Here is a 14,333-nt window from a genome sequence, read left to right as displayed (position 1 = left end):
ATAGGACAATAAGCAATGAGCTTAAATTGCAGCAAGGGAGGTTTAGGTTGGACATTAGGAAAAACTTCCTAACTGTCAAGGTAGTTAAACACTGGAACAAATAGGGAAGTGCTGAAATCTCTATTACTGGAGATTTTTAAGAACAGATTAGATCAGGGATAGTATGAATCACCTGCCAGGAATGGTCTATTTATTGCTTAGTCCTGCCTTGAGTGCAGGAGGCTGGACTAGATGACCTGCTGAGATCCCTTCCAGTCCCACACTTCGATGATTCTATAAATAGGAGTTAGCAAGCAACAGTCAAACATAGATGAGTCCCATTAAAATATAAGATAGGCATGGGTGAACTAGAGTATTAAATGAGGATATTGATATAATAGGCATCACAAAAACTCAGCAGAACAATAATAATCAATGGGACACAGTAATACTAGGGTACTAGATATATAGGAATGACAGAATAGATTGTGCTGCCGTAGAAGTGGTACTATATGTGAAGGAATGTGTAGAATCAAATAAAGTAAAAATCTAAACTGTACCATAGAATCTGTATGGATAGAAATTCAATGCTATACAAATCGGAGTATAGGTAGGTTTTCCATTCCTCTGATCATTCTCATAGCCCTTCTCTGCACCTATTCCAGTTTGAATTAATCTTTCTTATACATGATGTATCTGAACTGCACACAGTATTCCAGCTGAGGTCTCACCAATGCCTTGTACAATGGCAATAACACTGCCCTGTCTCTATTGGAAATACCTCGCCTGATGCATCCCGGGATTGCAATAGCCTTTTTCAGAGCTGCATCATGTTGACCGCTCATAGTCATCCTGTAATTGACCAACACACCCTGGAACTTTTTCTTTCTGTTTGTACAAGGGTGGAGGGGGTGAGTTCTGCTGCAACCTTAATGGACTATAAACATTGTTTTTGTCTGACAGCAAAAAATCCTCTTACTGGAAGATAGTAGTGTATCCCTGCTTTGTTTCTTAGAATTCAGAGTCCTCACACAGAAGAACCCCAAAGCAAAGAGAGACAAAACAGGCTGCTCCCTTAGGCAGACACGTCCAACTTACCTCACCTTACACTAGTCACTCAGATCTCTCACTTCCCTACAGAGCTCATTTCCGACAAGCAGGACCAGTAAACCCCTTGGAAATTAAAGTGACAGTCCACAATTCCAACACAGTTTTCAAGCACATCACAGACTTTATACCTGATCTGGATCCTGGGCAGGTGAGCAGAGGACAGGCCCTGGAGGAAGCTCTCATTTGTTTCTCAGAGACTGCTGCAACCCCAGGGCTGGGCCAGGTGGTGCAGCCTCCTTCTGGGGCAGGATGGGATGATTTATAGCCTTTGATCCCTTGGCCTAACCCTTCCCGCAGCCCACCCATGCCTCACCTGCGCACAGCCCCCGTGTGTAGGAACAGCCATGGATTGGAGTTCAGCAGCAAAGTTGTCTCTCATTATTGTCAACCCAAAGCATTCAAAATCCGTGGGACAGATTCCCCTCCGACACACACACACACAAAGATCATGAGATTGACAGAAAAACATTGTGATTCTAGCAGTAATTATTAATTTATTAGTAGTAGTATTGCGGGACTTTTCAACTGCCTTCTGTTTTGTGTGTGCAGTGTCCTTGTAGCCATATTGACTATAGGATATTAGAGAGACAAGGTAATATTCTGTTTTTTGAACATTTAGAGGGCAGTTGCCATCCCCAATTCATATGTGAGCATGTCAGGTCTTCCTGTGTCTGCTTGGCAGGAGCTCCAGTGAATCTCTCCTGCTGTTCTGTCCCTCCCTTACTTCCTTATCACCCTTACTGCCCCCACTCAATCGCCTGCCCCTCCTGCATTCTGTCTCCCTGCTCCTTCACTCTCCCCAGTATTTCTCCTCCCTTTCCACTCACGTTGTGGCTCTCTGCTCCCTCCTCCCCTGTCCCTCTGGCCACTTCTGGTATTAAAATCTATGAATGTACCAGTGCTGTTGAAAGGTAATTGCTTGGACTAGAAATTTGGGACTACATTTGAACCAGGAGCAAATGTTTTCCTTTGTTTCAGAGCAGGGAGGGGTTGTGTGGGAAGAGAGGATCTAGGGTGTGGGCTGAGCAGCCAGAAGGAAGGATCCATATGAACATACCAACCAATAGAGGAGGTTTGAGCTGAACTTCCTATTTGATTATTGCTAATTTCTGCATTAAGAAAACTAAGCCCCAAAAAAGGGGAGAGCTTGTATAACACATGGGACAGTGTGTGTGACATTTCCCTCTGTGCCTGATCCTGACGATATAGGTCTGTTACAGATCTCAGCTAAAGCCTCTGGTCTTTTAGCTCAAGCTCACTGGGTCTGGCTTTTAACTGTGGATGTCCCCAAGCCAGAGTCTCTGCTCTTTCAGTCCCAATCCTCGCTGACCCATGGGACGTGAGGAGGCAGGTGAATAATTTTAAATGAAATAGAAAAGAAACACGGAGATGGGGGAGCTAACTGCACAGGTCAGAGCTCTCCAGACAGTTCCATGTTGGCTTTAGAAGTGGACAGATGTTTATGTGGGAGCTTAATTTTTTTGAAAACCAGTTTGTCAAATAGAGGAGGTTGCAGGAGTGGCGATTGGAGGAGAACACTGAGAATTGGAAACTAAGAACATAGCACATTAAAGGACATAGATGCCCTTATTATGCTTTAATAGTTTGGGTCCAGATCCTCAGCTGGTGTAACCGGGTGTAGCACCACTGATGTCTCAGAATGGAGAGGGGTAACTAGTGGTGTTCCCCAAGGGTCAGTCCTAGGATCAATCCTATTCAATTTATTCATAAATGATCTGGAGAAAGGGGTAAACAGTGAGGTGGCAAAGTTTGCAGATGATACTAAACTGCTCAAGATAGTTAAGACCAAAGCAGATTGTGAAGAACTTCAAAAAGATCTCACAAAACTAAGTCATTGGGCAACAAAATGGCAAATGAAATTTAATGTGGATAAACATAAAGTAATGCACATTGGAAAAAATAACCCCAACTATACATACAACATGATGGGGGCTAATTTAGCTACAACGAGTCAGGTAAAAAATCTTGGAGTCATCGTGGATAGTTCTCTGAAGATGTCCACGCAGTGTGCAGAGGCGGTCAAAAAGCAAACAGGATGTTAGGAATCATTAAAAAGGGGATAGAGAATAAGACTGAGAATATATTATTGCCCTTATATAAATCCATGGTACGCCCACATCTCGAATACTGTGTACAGATGTGGTCTCCTCACCTCAAAAAAGATATTCTAGCACTAGAAAAGGTTCAGAAAAGGGCAACTAAAATGATTAGGGGGTTAGAGAGGGTCCCATATGAGGAAAGATTAAAGAGGCTAGGACTCTTCATCTTGGAAAAGAGGAGGCTAAGGGGGGATATGATAGAGGTCTATAAAATCATGAGTGATGTTGAGAAAGTGGATAAGGAAAAGTGATTTACTTATTCCCATAATACAAGAACTAGGGGTCACCAAATGAAATTAATAGGCAGCAGGTTCAAAACAAATAAAAGGAAGTTCTTCTTCACGCAGCGCACAGTCAACTTGTGGAACTCCTTGCCTGAGGAGGTTGTGAAGGCTAGGACTATAACAATGTTTAAAAGGGGACTGGATAAATTCATGGTGGCTAAGTCCATTAATGTTTATTAGATAGGATGGGTAAGAATGGTGTCCCTAGCCTCTGTTCATCAGAGGATGGAGATGGATGGCAGGAGAGAGATCACTTGATCATTGCCTGTTAGGTTCACTCCCTCAGGGGCACCTGGCATTGGCCACTGTCGGTAGACAGATACTGGGCTAGATGGACCTTTGGTCTGACCCGGTACGGCCGTTCTTATGTTCTTATGTCAATGGGCCAGATACTCAACTGCGTAAATTGGCCTAGCTCCAGTGATATCAATGGATCAGATCATCAGCTGGTGTAAACTGATGTAGTTTTGTTGAGCTCCAAGGACCAGATTCTTAGCTGGTGTAAACAAGTGTAGCACCACTCACGTCAATGGGCCAGATCCTGAACTCATATAATTCAGTGCAGCTCCATGGAGGTCAATGGAGCTACGCTGATTAACACTAGCTAAGAATCTGATGATTGGTGTGCAGCACTTATAGGGTTAAAGAACACACAGAAATGTTTTGTTCCCAGATGATCAGCAACCCCTGGGGAGTTTCTGAGGGAACCCACATAACAGTGCCAAAGGGAGAAGCTGCACAGGCACTGCATGCTCTGCATGAAAACCTACAGTGCATCTCATCCCTGTCTGGTGAAGATCCTCCCCATTTCCTGCTCTCTGTTCATGCCTGAATTTGGTGAGTAGGTTGGTTCCTCCGGTGCAATGCATGGGTCTGTGCAATAGAGGGGTTGGATTCTTAGCTCAGTTACACTGGGGTACATCTGGCATTGTCTTTCCTGGTTTGACTCCAGATTTATACTAGTGTGATGGAAGGGAGAAGCTGCCTCTGAATACACTGAATCTTGTATAGTTCTAAAAGCAGGACTAATGCTACTGACTCACCAATCTCACAGGTGTATTGAGAGGCTTCATTTCCATGCGCAGGGCCAGGTAGGCAGGCAGAGTTTCAGAGTCTCAATGCGTGGATGAGACGATGGTGTAGAGAGGAGGGGTTCACGTTCATTAGGAACTGGGGAAACTTTTGGGATGGGGGGAGCCTATACAGGAGAGATGGGCTCCACCTAAACCAAAGTGGAACCAGACTGCTGGCACTAAACATTAAAAAGGTTGTAGAGCAGTTTTTAAACTAGGAAATGGGGGAAAGCCAACTGCAGCAGAGGAGCATGTGGATCGGACACAGACGTCTCTTAGGGGAGAGTCTGATGATAGAGAATCACTAGGTCATAATCAGGAGCAGAGGACAGAAGAGGATAATGTAAGGGCCAGATCAGATGATAAACAGTCACATAAAAAAGAATCTGGCACATCAGAAAAGGGCAGATAAATAAACAGGGACATGTTTGTAAAGTGCTTGTACACAAATGCCAGAAGTCTAAATAATAAGATGGGTGAACTAGAGTCCCTTGTGATAAAGGAGGCTATTGATATAATAGGCATCACAGAAACCTGGTGGACTGAGACCAATCAATGGGACACAATCATTCCGGGGTACAAAATATATTGGAAGGACAGAACAGGTCATGCAGGGGGAGGAGTGGCACTATATGTGAAAGAAAATGTAGATTCAAATGAATTAAAAATCTTAAAGAAAATCCACATTCCATCGAATCTCTATGGATAGAAATTTCATGCTCTAATAAAAATATAACATTAGGGATCTATTATCGACCACCTGACCAGGATAGTGATAGTGATGATGAAACGCTAAGGGAAATTAGAGAGGCTATCAAAATTAAGAACCCAATAATAGTGGGGGATTTCAATTATCCCCATATTGACTGGGAACATTTCACTTCAGGACGAAATGCAGAGATAAAATTTCTCAATACTTTAAATGACTGCTTCATGGAGCAGCTGGTATGTGAACCCACAAGGAGAGAGGTAACTCTAGATGTAATCCTGAGTGGAGCGCAGGAGCTGGTCCAAGAGGTAACTATAGCAGGATCACTTGCAAATAGTGACCATAATATAATAACATTTAACATCCCTGTGGTGAGAAGAACATCTCAACATACCAACACTGTGGCATTTAATTTCAAAAGGGGGACCTACACAAAAATGAGGGGGTTAGTTAAACAAAAGTAAAAAGGTACAGTGACTAAAGTGAAATCCCTGCAAGCTGCATGGGCACTTTTTAAAGACACCATAATAGAGGCCCAACTTCAATGGATACCCCAAATTAAGAAACACAGTGAAAGAACTAAAAAAGAGCCACTGTGGCTTAACAACCATGTAAAAGAAGCAGTGAGAGATAAAAAGACTTCCTTTAAAAAGTGGAAGTCAAATCCTAGCGAGGCAAATAGAAAGGAGCATAAACACTGCCAAATTAAGTGCAAGACTATAATAAGAAAAGCCAAAGAGGAGTTTGAAGAACGGCTAGCCAAAAACTCCAAAGGTAATAACAAAATGTTATTTAAGTACATCAGAAGCAGGAAGCCTGCTAAACAACCAGTGGGGCCTCTTGATGATTGAAATACAAAAGGAGTGCTTAAAGACGATGAAGTCATTGCAGAGAAACTAAATGGATTCTTTGCTTCAGTCTTCATGGATGAGGACGTTAGGGAGATTCCCAAACCTGAGCTGACTTTTGTAGGTGACAAATCTGAGGAACTGTCACAGATTGAAGTGTCACTAGAGGAGGTTTTGGAATTAATTGATAAACTCAACATTAACAAGTCACCGGGACCCCATGGCATTCACCCAAGAGTTGGTACCGGGCAAATTAGTCGAAACAATAGTTAAGAATAAAATTGTCAGACACATAGAAAAACATAAACTGTTGAGCAATAGTCAACATGGTTTCTGTAAAGGGAAATCGTGTCTTACTAATCTATTAGAGTTTTTTGAAGAGGTCAACAAACATGTGGACAAGGGGGATCCGGTGGACATAGTGTACTTAGATTTCCAGAAAGCCTTTGACAAGGTCCCTCACCAAAGGCTCTTACATAAATTAAGCTGTCATGGGATTAAAAAGAAGGTCCTTTCATGGATTGAGAACTGGTTAAAAGACATGGAACAAAGGGTAGGAATTCATGGTAAATTCTCAGAATGGAGAGGGGTCACTAGTGGTGTTCCCCAAGGGTCAGTCCTAGGACCAATCCTATTCAATTTATTCATAAATGATCTGGAGAAAGGGGTAAACAGTGAGGTGACAAAGTTTGCAGATGATACTAAACTACTCAAGATAGTTAAGACCAAAGCAGATTGTGAAGAACTTCAAAAAGATCTCACAAAACTAAGTGATTGGGCAACAAAATGGAAAATGAAATTTAATGTGGACAAATGTAAAGTAATGCACACTGTAAAAAATAACCCCAACTATACATACAATATGATGGGGGCTAATTTAGCTACAACGAGTCAGGAAAAAGATCTTGGAGTCATCGTGGATAGTTCTCTGAAGATGTCCACTCAGTGTGCAGAGGAGGTCAAAAAAGCAAACAGGATGTTAGGAATCATTAAAAAGGGGATAGAGAATAAGACTGAGAATATATTATTGCCCTTATATAAATCCATGGTACGCCCACATCTCGAATACTGTGTACAGATGTGGTCTCCTCACCTCAAAAAAGATATTCTAGCACTAGAAAAGGTTCAGAAAAGGGCAACTAAAATGATGATGGATTTGGAGAGGGTCGCATATGAGGAAAGATTAAAGAGGCTAGGTCTCTTCATCTTGGAAAAGAGGAGACTAACGAGAGATATGATAGAGGTATATAAAATCATGAGTGATGTTGAGAAAGTGGATGAGGAAAAATTATTTACTTATTCCCATAATACAAGAACTAGGGGTCACCAAATGAAATGAATAGGCAGCAGCTTTAAAACAAATAAAAGGAAGTTCTTCACGCAGTGCACAGTCAACTTGTGGAACTCCTTACCTGAGGAGGTTGTGAAGGCTAGGACTATAACAGCGTTTAAAAGAGAACTGGATACATTCATGGAGGTTATGTCTATTAATGGCTATTAGCCAGGATGGGTAAAGAATGGTGTCCCTAGCCTCTGTTTGTCAGAGGGTGGAGATGGATGGCAGGAGAGAGATCACTTGATCATTGCCTGTTAGGTTCACTTCCTCTGGGGCACCTGGCATTGGCTACTGTCGGTAGACAGATACTGGGCTAGATGGACCTTTGGTCTGACCCAGTACGGCTGTTCTTATGTTCATTAATGGATTAAGATGCTTAAGGGAAGGTCAAGCACTTGGAAAGCTTGAAAAGGACTGCGAGAAAATTCTTTATGCAGTGTCAATTCTCAAGCCTGCTATTTAGGGTTTCACCCTGAATGTCTGAAATCAGGATTCCCCCACATGCGTCTCATGATCCCACTGCAGAAGAGCACTGTGTCCACAAGATACCAAGTATACACATCTCACTGGTCAGGAGTAAATTCTGTGTTCACATAGCAAATGAAATAAGGTTGTGATCATTCGAATCTAGTCTGGTCTAATATCTGGTCTAATATTGAACAAAGTGAGATCAAAATTTATTATAAACAATAATCTGGTCAAGGCAGCAAAGAGTCCTGTGGCATCTTATAGACTAACATACGTTTTGGAGCATGAGCTTTCATGGGTGAATACCCACTTCGTCGGTGCCACAAGACTCTTTGCTGCTTTTACAGATCCAGACTAACACGGCCACCCCTCTGAATAATCTGGTTTTACCTCCTGCCTACCCCAAGCTGTACAATTTCACACAGTAATTCCTGCATCAGACTTATAATGTCTGGCTAGGATAGTTTACAGCTATGGATGGGAACACACAGGATCTAATATCCCGCAGATTATTACTTGATTCATAGTGTTAAGGCCTTTAGGTCATCCCTTCTGTCCTTCTGTCTAGCACAAGCCATTCCAGTTCATCCAGTTACCCTTTTATTGAGTCCAATAACTTGCATTTGACTAAACCAAAACATTTGCTTGGCTAAAACACCTTCTAGAAAGGTGTCCGGTCTTGGTCTGAAGACACTGAGAGATGAAAAATTCATCACTTCCTTTGTGAGTTTGTTCCAGTGGTTCATCTCTATCCCTGTTTATATAATTTCAGCGTGTCTGAATTCAGCTTCCAGCCAGGGGTTCTTGTTCTGTGTTTCTCCGCTAGATTAAAGATCCCATTAGTACCCTTCATGTTCTCCCCAGGAAGGTCCTTACACAGCTATCCTTTACAATAAGATGAACAGACTGAGTTCTTTAAGTCTCTCACGTGAGGCATTTTCTGTGTCCCTCAAATCATTTATGTGGCTCTTTTCAGCACCCTCTGTAATTTGTCAACATCCTTTTTAAAATGACGGCACCAGAGCTGGATGCAACATCCCAGTGTTGGTCTCACCAATGCCCAGTAGAGGTAAAATCCCCTTCCTGCACCCTGGTCACTATCCCGTTCATATATCTAATGATCACATCATCCCTAGCATCACCCCGGAGCTCATACTCAGTCGCTTGTCCACTATGACCCCATAATCCCTTTCAGAGTCACTGCCTGCCAGGATATAGTCCCCCGTTCGGTAGGTCTGCCTGCGTGCCTTGGTCCGAGATGTCTCTCTTTGCTTTTGGCCGTATTCAGATGCATGTTGTTCGAATGGGCCCAGCTTGCCCGGATGGCTCTGGGGGGTGGTACCCTCACTTCGTTATTAACTGCCCCACCAATCTTTGTGTCACCCTCAGATGTTACCAGCCATGATTTTACACTGATATAAAAATAGAGGTCAGAGTCTGATATCACCAGGGGCGGCTCTAGCTATTTTGCTGCCCCAAGCACGGCGGCACGCCACGGGGGGCGCTCTGCCGGTCGCCGGTCCCACGGCTCCAGTGGACCTCCCGCAGACGTGCTTGCGGAGGGTCCGCTGGTCCCGCGGCTCTGGTGGACCTCCCGCAGGCGTGTCTGCAAATGCTCCACCGGAGCTGCGGGACCAGCGGACCCTCCGCAGGCATGCCTGCGGGAGATCCACTGGAGCCGCCTGCCGCCCTCCTGGCGACCGGCAGAGCGCCCCCCGTGGCGTGCTGCCCCAAGCACATGCTTGGCATGCTGGGGCCTGGAGCCACCCCTGGATATCACCTACACTGGTGTAAATCTGGAACAGCGCCATTGTCTTTCCTGGTTTGACACAGATTTGCAAACTGGCTTGGCTCCAGATTTGTGCACATAATTGAAGAGTGTTGATACACCTGCCAGTCACGTACACTAAGGACACAGAAAACCATTCAGCAGACTGTGCTGCTCGCTCTGCCTCCAGCAGTGAATTCAGACAATACAGTTGGAAGGAGAAACTCCAGTTAGGAAGATGAAGCTGAAGGCTGTGCAGGAGTAAATCTAAGGAGAGGGGAAGTGAAGATTCTTGGCGTCGTAGCCAGTGAAAGGGAGAGGAAAAGAGCACAAAAAGCCAGTGCATCGTCTTATATTCACCATGGGTCACAGTGAAGTGGGACCCTGGATGTATTATTTTGGGGTGTAACCTGGTCTAAAGATTATGAATTAAATTCCAACTTATCACTTTGAGGGTTGACAGGTTCTTGTCCCAAGATCAGGCTCAGTCAGATTTTTATTAAAGTTCTTATATGGCTGGGCACCCCGATGTGCACAGGTGCATCACTTACACTAGAGCAACTCTTTTATATTTACAAATACATTGAGCAAAGACACACGCACAGTAAAGTAGATAGAGATAATACAGACAGTACATCCGAATATCCAGACCGACACCATCCCTTGCAGAACAACCTGAAACGTTAACCATTATCTTCCTCATCACTGTCACCATTCTCATCTTCACCAGTGGCCATCACTCTGGCCCCTACCAAGGTCTACATCTCTCTCCCCTGCTGCCCTGGGATGCAACGAGGAGTCCTTGTGGCACTTTAGAGACTAAAACATTTATTTGGGCATAAGCTTTTGTGGACTAGAACCCACTTCATCAGATGCATGGAGTGAAAATACAGTAGCAGGTCGGAGAGGAGTCAGTCTAATGAGACAATTCAATTAACAATAGAATACCAAGGGAGGAAAAATGACTTTTGTAGTGGTAATGTGGGTGGCCCATTTCAAACAGTTGACAAGAAGGTGTGAGTAACAGAAGCGGGGAATTAGTATGGTAAAATTAGGTTTTGTAATGTTAAGATGTCCTTCTTCCATAGGTTAGTGTATTTATGATTTCACCCCATTATCATATACATCAAGCCGTTATCATGGCACCCTTGCGGTCAGATGCTCTGACCGAAACCTGGTGTCAGTTCATGTTCTCTGGTTGGCTGATATCGCTCTGGATAAAACCCCCCTACAGCCACGGAGCTGCACACCTGGTCCTGCTGCCAGCTGCAGTGCTGTGCTCCCGGCCCCCAGTCGTGGTACTCTGCAGCCGCCCTGCCTCTTCCCCCGAACACCCCTGCCCCAGCTCCTCCCCCTCCCTCCTGAGCTTATTTCCGGTGCTCCAGAAGCTGTAGGAGGGCGGGGGAGGAGTTACTGAGTGCTGGGACCCTGCAAGTGCTCCAGCCCCAGATGCCGGTTAACTGAGTTTTCTGGATATTAAAGTGCAGGCTAACAAAGCTTGTGCTGTATAATGCAAAGCGAATGTAACAGAGGTAAGCTGGCTCACTGGGCTACAGGGGGCTGTCAGTTTGAGTCCAGAGGCTCTGACACTCCATTCCCTTACGTTGGTGCCAACCAGGATTTTACAGTGTGTGAAAAAAGGTGTAAGCTGCTACTGCTGGGAGGGTAGTCCCCAAAAATCCCCAGGAGGCTCTTGGAACACTGATGCGGGTCCTGTCCATTGGTGCAGCTACTTTGACTTCAGTGGGATCGCTCGGCGCACGTGAGAGGAGAACTGGGCCCACCCAGGATGACCCCATCTGCAGCGCTCACTGAAACCAAGAGTTTGCAATAAAGGCCGAACTTGCTGTTTCAGGTTCTCCGTGCAAATTGGTTTCCTTTGAAAAGAGTCAGTTGTGTGCGCGGACTGTGAAAGAGTGAGGGGGAGGGGGTGGATATGTGTGTGCTGGAGGTAGTGAGGCAAGGAGGGAAGAAAGCAACGGCTCCCCACAGGGCAACAGTACAAAGAACACCCCCAGGTCCACTCCAGGAGGCCACTGGGAGCTATGAGTGTGCCGCACTTCTGGCCATAGGGCTGATTGAACTGGGTGTCTAAATGCAGATTTGGGTGCCTAGCTTCTGGCACCTACCTTTGAACCCACAGTGTATGCTCGGTACGCTCTCAGCACCCATCCACCAATGCTGAACAGTCTTTCAGGGGTAAGGATGAGGCTCATCTGTGTCACTGGGCCAGCTCCAAAACCCTCTCTCGGTGGTCACTGAGTCCTTACTCCCATGTATTGCAGTGGAAGTTTCTCCTGAGCAGGGGCCTCAGGAGTCGGCCCCCGGTGAAAGGTACGTGAGCTCTGGAATGAGACGATAGAGATGTATTAACCTGCTTGAAGCTGCGGTATGTTAGAAGTACGCAGCTCTGATCTCTTGTTCCCAAGAAGCAGTGATGGAGTCAGTTAGCCAATGACAGGGTGGAGTTTTGCTGCCTCAGGAGAAATCATAAGTGATGCACAGAATGCACAACTTCATACAACAAAGAGAGATTGCAAGGTCCTTGCAGCTAGTCAAAGCTAAACAAGATGCCTTTCTAAGAGGGAACAGGTGTGGTTTTTTCTCTCTCTCTCCAGTAACAGCAAATCCCAAATTCACTGCTGCAGCAGCTGCTTGGGAATCAGTGGAGGTACACCTGGGAAGAGTTTGGCTCAAGGACTTGTACTATGTTGTGAATAGATTCTGTGGCACCCAATCATGGCTTTAATAACAAAATTGCTTCTCGTTCTAGGGAACGGTGTGGGTGACCCGGGCGCGGCAGCATGGCAGCTTTCAATCACACCTCAGCCAGCCCTGCCGTATTCCTCCTGGTGGGCATCCCAGGGCTGGAGCAAGCACACGGCTGGCTCGCCATCCCTTTGTGCTCCTTGTATGTTGTGGCAGTCCTAGGGAACTGCACCATCCTGTTCATTATATGGGGGGACCTGAGCCTCCACCAGCCCATGTATTATTTCCTGAGCATGCTGGCGCTTAGCGACCTGGGCCTGTCAGCTTCCACGCTGCCCACAATGCTGAGCATCTTCCTGCTTAATTCCAGGAAGGTTAATGCCGATGCTTGCTTCGCCCAGCTGTACTTCATCCACACCTTCTCTGTCATGGAGTCAGCCGTGTTGCTGGCCATGGCCTTTGACCGCTTTGTGGCCATTCACAAGCCCCTGAGGTACGCCTCAATCTTAACCAACGCCACTGTTGCCAGGATAGGGCTGGCTCTCATGGCGAGGAGCGTGGTCATGGTAATGCCAACCCCTGTTCTCCTCCGGCGGCTGCGGTATTGTTTTCCCAATGTCCTCTCCCACTCCTTCTGCCTGCACCAGGATGTCATGAAGCTGGCCTGCTCCAACAGGACGATCAACAGCATCTATGGCTTGTTTGTGGTCATCACCACGATGGGCTTAGATGCGTTGCTCATTGTCCTATCCTATGGCATGATCGTTACGACTGTGTTGAGCATTGCATCCAAGGAGGAGCGCCTCAAGGCTCTGAACACCTGCGTCTCCCACATCTGTGCCGTCCTGATCTTCTACATCCCCATGATTGGCATCTCCATGATCCACCGTTTCAAGGAAAGTGCCTCTCCCCTCGTCCCCGTCCTCATGGCTGATGTCTATGTGCTGGTCCCACCCGTGATGAACCCCATCGTGTACAGCGTGAAGACCAAGCAGATCCGCAGGAGGATAGTCCAGAGGTTCCAGAGGAAGAGGATCCCAAATAAAGACTGAGGGGGCTTGTTCACACTGGCCCTGCACCCATGCCATCATTCACACCTGTGTAAAATGCATCCCTTTGGATCTGGTAGCATTTTCACCCACTTTTCACAGGTTTATAAGGCGTCATGAGGTGCGAGGCTGTGGCAGAATCAGTCCCATCTTCCGGTGGGATTCTCCATCAAAGGCAAATGGGGAAAACAATGTAAGGATTTCCCAGAGGTTAGCCGCTGAATGGCTACTGGTAGCCCTAGGGAGAGAACAGCTGCTATGGTCCTCACGGCATCCAACTACCCTGACTTCAGTAAAGTTATTCCTGAGATACTTGCTATGGTGGGAGAGGGATAGCTCAGTGGTTTGAGCCTTAGCCTGCTAAACCCAGGGCTGTGAGTTCAATCCTTGAGGGGGCCATTTAGGGAACTGGGGATTAGTCCTGTCTGGGGATTAGTCCTGCTTTGAATAGAGGGTTAGACTAGATGACCTCCTGAGGTCCCTTCTAACCCTGATATTCTGTGATTCTATGCTGGCCTGACAGTTGCTTCACTTCCTGCCTCAAAATCACATGCAGATTTTCTAAGAGTGGTTAAACAGCTGCTACAGGCATCCCACCCAGAGGTGCCTGTATGTAGAGAGGCAGTGTGACCTAGCAGATAGAGCATTGGGTAAGACTTGGGTTCTAATCCTGGCTCTGCCCCTAGGTATGTTGGGTGACCTTGGCCAAATAGCTTCATCACCCTGTGCCTCAGTTTCCCCATATGTAAAATGGAGGTGCTGACACTGACTGCCTTTTAAAGCACTTTGAGATGTGCTGATGACAAGTGCTAGGTATTATTATTAAGCACTCAGTGAGTGATCCCTGTATAGCAACTGCTGTGTCCCATCCCACTCCAGG

The 14,333-nt window shown here is 45.8% G+C and overlaps 1 protein-coding gene across 1 annotated transcript in view; it reads left to right on the top strand.

Annotated features, from left to right (window-relative positions):
- LOC123362156 (olfactory receptor 51G2-like) overlaps positions 1-13,456 on the top strand; it is a 34,694-nt gene extending 21,238 nt beyond the window's left edge. Inside the window, exon 2 of the mRNA XM_045002508.1 lies at positions 12,469-13,456. Coding sequence (XP_044858443.1) covers positions 12,500-13,456 — 957 coding nt within the window. The 5' untranslated portion in view covers positions 12,469-12,499. The remainder of the gene's footprint in view (positions 1-12,468) is intronic.
- Positions 13,457-14,333: the final 877 nt, after the last annotated feature.

This window comes from Mauremys mutica, chromosome 1, assembly GCF_020497125.1.
Source record: "Mauremys mutica isolate MM-2020 ecotype Southern chromosome 1, ASM2049712v1, whole genome shotgun sequence".
In the NCBI taxonomy this organism is placed as follows: domain Eukaryota; kingdom Metazoa; phylum Chordata; order Testudines; family Geoemydidae; genus Mauremys; species Mauremys mutica.
The sequence above is the reverse complement of the archived record's forward strand: the minus strand, read 5'-3'. Positions and strand labels throughout refer to the sequence as shown.